General features: G+C 60.9%; 1 protein-coding gene across 4 annotated transcripts in view; it reads left to right on the forward strand.

Annotated features, from left to right (window-relative positions):
- Positions 1–7,508, forward strand: part of NDRG4 (NDRG family member 4) — a 22,872-nt gene extending 15,364 nt beyond the window's left edge. For 2 of the 4 annotated variants that reach the window (XM_040571124.1, XM_040571126.1), the window contains 13 exons: positions 4–124; positions 343–405; positions 602–662; positions 1,011–1,097; positions 1,231–1,287; positions 1,639–1,742; positions 2,200–2,256; positions 2,344–2,395; positions 3,125–3,172; positions 3,413–3,448; positions 3,643–3,694; positions 4,246–4,284; positions 5,004–7,508. In XM_040571124.1, the coding sequence (XP_040427058.1) occupies positions 4–124; positions 343–405; positions 602–662; positions 1,011–1,097; positions 1,231–1,287; positions 1,639–1,742; positions 2,200–2,256; positions 2,344–2,395; positions 3,125–3,172; positions 3,413–3,448; positions 3,643–3,694; positions 4,246–4,284; positions 5,004–5,158 (932 nt within the window). In that variant the 3' untranslated portion in view covers positions 5,159–7,508. The remainder of the gene's footprint in view (positions 1–3; positions 125–342; positions 406–601; positions 663–1,010; positions 1,098–1,230; positions 1,288–1,638; positions 1,743–2,199; positions 2,257–2,343; positions 2,396–3,124; positions 3,173–3,412; positions 3,449–3,642; positions 3,695–4,245; positions 4,285–5,003) is intronic. The other 2 variants (XM_040571125.1, XM_040571127.1) reach the window with 1 other exon arrangement.
- The last annotated feature ends 230 nt before the right edge of the window (positions 7,509–7,738 follow it).

Consider the following 7,738-nt stretch of genomic DNA (forward strand, 5'->3'; position numbering starts at 1 on the left):
CAGACAAGCTTTGCTTCAACACCTTCTTCAACTATGAGGACATGCAGGAGATCACGAAGCACTTTGTGGTGTGTCACGTGGATGCGCCAGGACAACAGGCAGGAGCCTCGCAGTTCCCGCAGGGGTAGGTGCCAGCCCTGGGGACTTGCCGCGCCTGATGGGATGTCACCTCCCTGCCCGCTGGGATGTCACTGCCCGGGCAATCGCCTGCCCGCGGGCCCCTCTAAGCCATGTCAAAGCCCGGGGCTGGTGACGTGGTGGTTGGTGGGTGAGCAGGCGGGTGGTGTTTCCCCGCTCCACGCAGGCCCCGCAACCACCTCCCCGTGCCTCCCCGTGCTGCAGGTACCAGTACCCGTCCATGGACCAGCTGGCTGCCATGTTACCCAGCGTGGTGCAGCATTTCGGGTGAGTCACCTCTCCTCTGAGGGGGCTGGGCAGGGCCTGGGGCTGGGACTGGGGCTGGAGGACTTACCCCCGTTAGCTGGCACCCTGCACGTCCTTTTGTGCCCCATCCTGCAGGACTCATTGAAGGCAGAGGGGTGCCCTGGGGAACCTGCGCTGGAGCCCACTGTTTCCCCATGTGCGCCTCTCTGCTTTCCAGGTTCAAGTATGTGATCGGGATCGGCGTTGGGGCAGGAGCCTACGTGCTGGCCAAGTTTGCGGTGAGCCTGGGGCTGGGATGGAGTCACCTGTGCCTCCTGCCAGCCTGGGGCCTGGGGAAGAGCAGGAGCTGACGGCCCGGGCGTGCTGTGCCACTGCAAAGGCTCCTGGAGAGAGGGGCAGGCCAGGATGGCCGTGCTGTGGTCACGGTGGCAGGGCAGTCCTGTGCCTGCTACAGCTGAGCCAGGTCTCCCGTCCCGCCATGTCAGCCCCCTGGGCCCTGCGCTGCCATTGATCCCAGGACTCCCGGGGATGTCCCTGGCCTGGCTGTCGTGCCCACATGGTGGGCAGTGGTGCTGGTGGGTGTGTTGCCCCTTCCTGCTGAGCATCACCCCTCTCGCTTGGTGCAGCTCATCTTCCCTGACCTGGTTGAAGGGCTGGTCCTCATGAACATCGACCCCAACGGCAAAGGCTGGATTGACTGGGCAGCTGCCAAGGTGGGCACGGCCCCAAACCCCTCCAAGCCCTGGCGGCTCCCTGGGGCTTGGAGTCCCCATCCTGTGCCACCCTGCAGTGCCAGGGCAGGAGCCAGCCACGGTGGGACAATAACTCCCTGTGTTCTCTCCACAGCTCTCAGGCCTCACCAGCACGCTGCCGGACACAGTCCTGTCACACCTCTTCAGCCAGGTAAGGGCTGCCTGCTCTGCCTTCTGCCTGCACTGTCCCTCACAGTGCCCCCCTGCCCAGCATCCTAGCCAGGTGGCTGTGCCCTGCTCTCTGTGCTGGGTGCTGTGGTGCCACTGGGCCTGACCCATACCCAGGGATGAGGTTGGAGAAGTCCTGCTTGCGTTCCTCCTGCTTGATCCAGGGCTCAGCCCCAACTGATGCCATGTGCGACTCACACCTGTGTCCTGCCCAGGCACGCTGCCCACAGCGTGGCCGTGCCAGACACAGTGCCCAGCATCCTCTTGCTCTGCTCCGTCAGTGGGCAAGGCACCTAGCAGCCTCTGCCCTGATTTCTGTCCCCTGTTGGTGCAGGAGGAGCTGGTGAACAACACAGAACTGGTGCAGAGTTACCGGCAGCAGATTGGCAGTGTGGTGAACCAGTTCAACCTCCAGCTATTCCTCAACATGTACAACAGGTGAGTAACGCCAGGCAGCGTGGCCATCTTTGCCATGCTGATGAACTGCAGCAATGGTGGGTGGCCCCAGTGTGCAATGGGTACCTCAGCCGCATGGGGTGCTGCTGTCACCCTCTGATGCAGGCAGGCTGCAGAGCAGTGCTGGCCACCGGTGCTGGCCAGGGGTGCTGGAGTGGTAGTACGTGTGTTAGAGACTAGGGAAGGGGACAGAGATATTGCCCAAGTGTTCGTAAGAAGGGATTTGCTGCTCCACTGAGTGCTGCATCCCATGGCGTGGGCTCTGCTCAGGGCACAGGGGTGCAGCAGGGATCACAGGGTGCTGGGACGCTGGGGCTGAGAGACGCTTTCCAGAGCCACTCCCAGAGCGGTGCCCCAGCTCTGTGCTATGATGTCAATGACATCGTAGGCATCGAACCCTGCCTAAGGGTTCACACTGGCTCTCCTTCTTCTCTGTCAGCCGCAGGGACCTGGACATCAACCGGCCTGGGACTGTGCCCAACGCCAAGACTCTGCGGTAAGAGTCGCTCTGGCACAGCACAAGGGATGCAGGGCGGTGGAGCCCAGCACAAGCCCTGACCGTGCCCTTTCTTCTCATTTCCAGCTGCCCCGTGATGCTGGTGGTGGGGGACAACGCGCCTGCTGAAGAAGGGGTGGTGAGTAAGGGCGTGGGGCTGTGACGCCTGCATGGATGGTGCCCATGTGTGGGCACGCTCAGGTACACTGCCTGCTCAGACATATGGAAACTCCCATGTGCAGGAGCGCTCTCAAGTGCAAACCTGCCTGTTCAGGGGGGCACATGTGCACATGCATCTGTGTGCCCAGCCATGCTTGCGCGTACCTGGGAAGCCCCCCCTTCCCGCATGCACCCAGACCTCCTCACATGAACATGTGGGTGTGTTGGTACACAGGCATACTCCATCCTGGGCCCCATGCACCCATATGGCTGCTTGCACACGTGTGTGCTTGCACGTGCCCGCATGGTTGTCAACATTTGCACAATCAGCTGCAAGTACTGTGCAGGTGGCCATGCTTGTACATGTGTGTAACTGTGCGTGTGCACAGTCTCCTCCAGCACATGTACATGTGCATATGTGCTTGTAGACACGTGGGCACACACGGAGGCCTCATGAGACACCCCTCCCTCTAGCCCCTCACCTTGAGGTGGGGATGTTCCATTCTGCCCAGACACTGCCTGGCAAGTGGAAGGTCCCTTACGTCGCACAGCAGGCGGTGGTGGTGCGGGGGGCTCAGGGCTCGTCTAGCACCCTGCCTGCTGTGGGATGTGCCAGTCGCAGTGTCAGGGATCAGTGGTGGTATCTGTGGGCAACTTCTGCCAGGCTCAGGGCACCCCAGGGTGCTCATACCATCCCTCTCACCCGCAGGTGGAGTGTAACTCCAAGCTGGATCCCACCAACACCACCTTCCTGAAGGTAAGCGGGTGGCAGAGGGGCAGCAGGGTGGCTCCCACTGCATGTGCAGTGCCTGTTGCCCTGTGCCCCAGCATTGCAGGGTGTCCCCATCTCCCTGTCACAGGTTTGTCCTGGTTGTGGGGCTGGGGTGAGTGGGGAGAGCAGGGTGGCCTTGGCAGTAGCATCCTGCCAGTGGTTACCAGAGGACAGGGTGGGGAGAAAAGGCATCCCCCCAAACTAACCAGGACCTTCTCTCTGCAGATGGCAGATTCTGGTGGGCTGCCCCAGGTCACACAGGTGAGCCTCCCCAGTTTTCTCAGTCAACTGAGTATACTGGGCCCTGAGGCATGGACTGGTGCTGTCCCTGGCTAGCAGGGAATGGGCTGACGTGGGCACAGGAGTCCTGTGTGGGGGATAGAGGAGATGGCTTGGGCTTGGGTGGGGATCTCAGCCCTGCTGCTGCCTCAGCTCCTCCTGCTCTCTCCCTGCAGCCCGGCAAGCTGACTGAAGCCTTCAAGTACTTCCTGCAAGGCATGGGCTACAGTGAGTGCCAGGGCTGGGCACAGGGCTGGCCTGGGTGTGTGCGTGCACATGCGTGTGCGTGTGTGTGCAGCCCCTGCCGCAGAAGAGCCTGGCACCTGTGCGTGCCCTGACGGAGGGCTGCACATGCATCTGTAGCATTATATGTGTGGCTGTACAAGATGCCCGTCCACATGCTAGGGGTGTGGAGTATGCAGGCTCTGTGTGCACACTAATGTGTGTGCAAGGGCTGTGTGTGTGTACGTAAGTGTATGAGCAGGGTCTCTATGTATGCGTACATACATATGTGTGTGTGGCTGCATGAGCAGGGGCTGTGTTTGCACATGGGTGTGGAGAGTTCCCGTGTGTGTAGGTCCATGTGTACAGATCAACACGTGTGTGTGTGTGTGAAGGTCCCCGTGCACATGCGTGTGTGCAGGTCTGTGTGCACACCTACAGGTCTGTGTGCACACATTTGTGGGGCCAGGTAGGGACTTCTGGCCCCACGGAGCCACCAGCATGGCTGACATTCTTTCTCTGCCCTCCCTGCCCCTGTCCTGCTCCCGCCCCGCCAGTCGCCCACCTGAAGGATCGGAGGCTGAGTGGAGGCGCAGGTACCGCTCAGTGCTGCTCGGCCCGTGCCCACCACTGCATGGTGCCCTCCTGGCCCTGAGGCCCCACGGCAGGACACTCCTGCTGGCTGGTGTCCCCAAGCTGCCCGAGCACCTTTGGGAGCAGTCTGGGTACAGAGCTGGCCCTTCCCAGCCAGGCATCTTCTGTCTCGCTCTGCTTTGCTCGAGATGATGGGCTGTCCCCACGCTCTGCCTCACACCCTGAGCCAGGGCTGAGAGCTGAGAAATGGCATTCAGAGAAGTATCCCCATGCAGGCACGGTCCCAGCAGCATGCCCACCGTGCCCTCTTCCAGATGGACAGGAGCTGTGCCACCCTGGCTGGAGGAGGGCCTCACCTCCCCCAGACACCCTGGGGAGCCAGGAGAGCTCCCATCCCCACTTACACCCTCTCTGGAGCATAGTGGCTGGGGCTTCCTGTGGCCTCCTTCCTGGTGGCCACCTGCCCAGGAGCTTTACCAGCTGTGCCTGGTGTGCAGCCTGCCCCAGGGCACCCCATTCCTGCCCACCATCCTTTTGTCAGCCTGGAGCTTCTCATGTTGTAGCACTGCATGCTGCAAGCTTGCGCCAGGGGCCGTTTGCATTGGGGAGTGGGACCTGTGTCCCCACCGGTGGCTTTGCTTGCGTGAGGTGATGTCAGCTCTGTTCCTTCTGGACTTCAGAGGGAGCTGAGCACCCAGGCCCTCTCTCTGTGCCCGTGCAGTGCCATCCGCCAGCATGACCCGCCTGGCACGCTCCCGCACAGCCTCCCTCACCAGCGCCAGCTCGGTGGATGGCGCCCGCCCACGTGCCTGTACCCACTCGGAGAGCAACGAGGCCATGGGGCAGATCAACCACACCATGGAGGTATCGTGCTGAGGCCCACGGCCACCGCCGCCGTTTCCTCCAGAGCCATCTCCCATCCGTCAGCATCCCGCCAGCACCCACCCGCCCTGCAGACGACCTCTGCCAGGGCCCTCACTCCCTTGGGGTTGATTCATCTTCTTTGCTGTTGGCCTCCCCCCATCGCTGGGCACCAGAGAAGGAGGGGGGCTTTGCGTTGTCACCTCCAAGCTCTGGGTCCTGGCTTAGCCCAGCAGTCACACGTGGCTCTGCCTCAGTCCTCACCCTCCCCAGCACCGGCTTGGCCCTGGCTTGGGAGGGAGGGTGGTGGAGGGATGTGGCCAGGACGGGTGAGCAGGGTCAGGGTGGTGGGCTGGGGGCAGGATGGTGGGATGGGGGCAGGATGGTGGGATGGAACAGGACAGCCTTACATGGGCAGAACAGTGGGACACAGAAGCACCCTGGAGGTAGGTTGGTCTGCCAAGGCGATCCGATGGGTGGCCAGGCTAGAAGGAAGCCAGGGCCTGGGAACGGCACTGGCTCTGCCTGCGGCATGTCTGGGCACTTGGTGGGGGGGTGGATTTGTCAGACGCCTGCAGGGATATCACTCTGCCCTTCCTGGGGCAGCGGCTCCCATTCATCTCCCTGCCGGCCATTCCGTGGGGGTCACATGGGATTCCCTGACACAGGCAAGACCTGGCACAAGGCGGCCATCATGAGAAATCACACACCGCACTGTACCCTCATCCTCACCATGCATCCCGAGGGCTGCCCCAGAGCAGGGGGAGAGGTCCTGTCTTGCTCTGCTCCAGGAGACATCAGGGCAGAAGGGGGGTCATGGGCATCCCTTCCCCAGTCCTGCCGTTGTTGCAAGAATGACGATCACTGCCTGTCACCAAAAACGCACCCAGGGGCAGGTAGTCTCTGCGCCTTGGCTTGCCCATTCCCTGCCACTCTGGCAGTCTCACTTTAGCTTGGGCTGAGGCCACCAGGGCTCAGAGGCTGCTATGTCTGGGGACATAGTGAGGCAAAAGATTCCGGAATCCCTCCTCCAGTTTCACCACAGCCCATAGGTGTCACTGCAGTAGAGCCATTAGCAATAAGATGAGACATCCCTCGCCCCAGGAAGCCCCCAGCGCCCTCTGCCCTGCAGGGCACCCCAGCCTCAGCATGCCAGCTGTGCGGCGTGACCCATGGGACATGAGGAGCATCCCCGTGTCTGGCTTTGTCCACAGGGGTCCACAGAGCAGGCCAGTCCACCCCACACGCCCCCCATACCCACTACAGTTCCTCCCACACTTCACCTGTGCACTGAGCAGGCCATCTCTCAAGGGCTTGGCTCCCCACGAGCTGCAGGGCCCCATCCAGCCACTGGCTCCAGGTGGATTTGACCTTGCACTCGGCACGGAGAGCCCCGTCATCGTGTAACCCTGCCATCGGCCGCCTGGCCTCAGCTGCTGCCCCCGGCCCATCCCGGGGCAGCAGAGCCCAGCTCTTCTTGTACGCAGGGTGAGGGAGCTCCCCGTTCTGGCAAGAGGAGCTTGGGACTTTTTGGGTAGCCCCTGCGCAGGGTGGCAGCAGAGACCCATTGAGGGTCCACCGGGGTCCATCATCTGGGTGAGCAGCATCCCAGTGGGTGCAGGGACAGTGGTGTTGGGCTGTGCAGCCCCACAGGGAGCAGGTTCCACACAGCGCCCTTGAAGCACTCCCCCTGCAGGCACTGGCCCCACACCTAGTTCCCCCCCATCAAGGGCCTCCAGGGCTCCCAGCAGGTGTTCAAGGGCTCCTGGCCCTGAGGCCTGCACCCTGGTCAGCACCCCTATAATGACTGGCCACCCTGAATGTGGCCAATGTCCCCATTTTCCCCCCATTTGTTCTGCCGTGTGCTTCCTTCTCGGTGTGACTCTGAAAGCTAAGTAGATCCTTTTTACTGTAGATACCGCTGTGATCACCTGTTTTCTCAGCGTGTCCTTCCAGATGATATATATATAAATGCCTCTACATATTATATATATGGGGTTATCCGGTCCCTGACCTTTTGGGTTTGTTCTCCATGTTTTCTCGTACAAGCGGTGCCGTGTGGTTCCCTTTGAGGTGGTCTGGTCATGCTTGCCTTTGGTTTCGCACCTGGGTTTTGTTGGTTGGTTCAGTTTCCCCTGTGGTTCGTTCCTTTGATTTTTGTTGGTTTTCCTCTTTTCCTGGTCACAGCAGAATTTAATGGATTTCCCCCTTTCTCTGTCTGAGCGCAACCTGGTTTTGTCACAGTGGTGTCGAGGCCACAGTACTCACACAAGATGGCAATATGTAAACCAGATTTAACTAACCTGTCACTGTAGAGAGGATTTACTGTATCAAAATAATAATAATAAAGACAGTAAGAACCTGCTGTGCTCTTGTCATATGCTGGCCTAACAGCAGGGGGAAACATGTCCAAGCTCTTCCCAGCCCGGCCTGTGGAGACCTGGTGTGCAGGGAGGACAAGAGGACCACCAGGGCCACCGACCTGCACCCAGGTGGTGCACCACTGTGGTAGGGGCACATTTGGGCTAGGGGCTGCACAACTGGGATAGGGGAGCCAGGGAACACATGGAGGGGAACTGAGGACTCCAGGGTGCA

This window comes from Cygnus olor, chromosome 12 (assembly GCF_009769625.2).
Source record: "Cygnus olor isolate bCygOlo1 chromosome 12, bCygOlo1.pri.v2, whole genome shotgun sequence".
NCBI classification, from domain to species: domain Eukaryota; kingdom Metazoa; phylum Chordata; class Aves; order Anseriformes; family Anatidae; genus Cygnus; species Cygnus olor.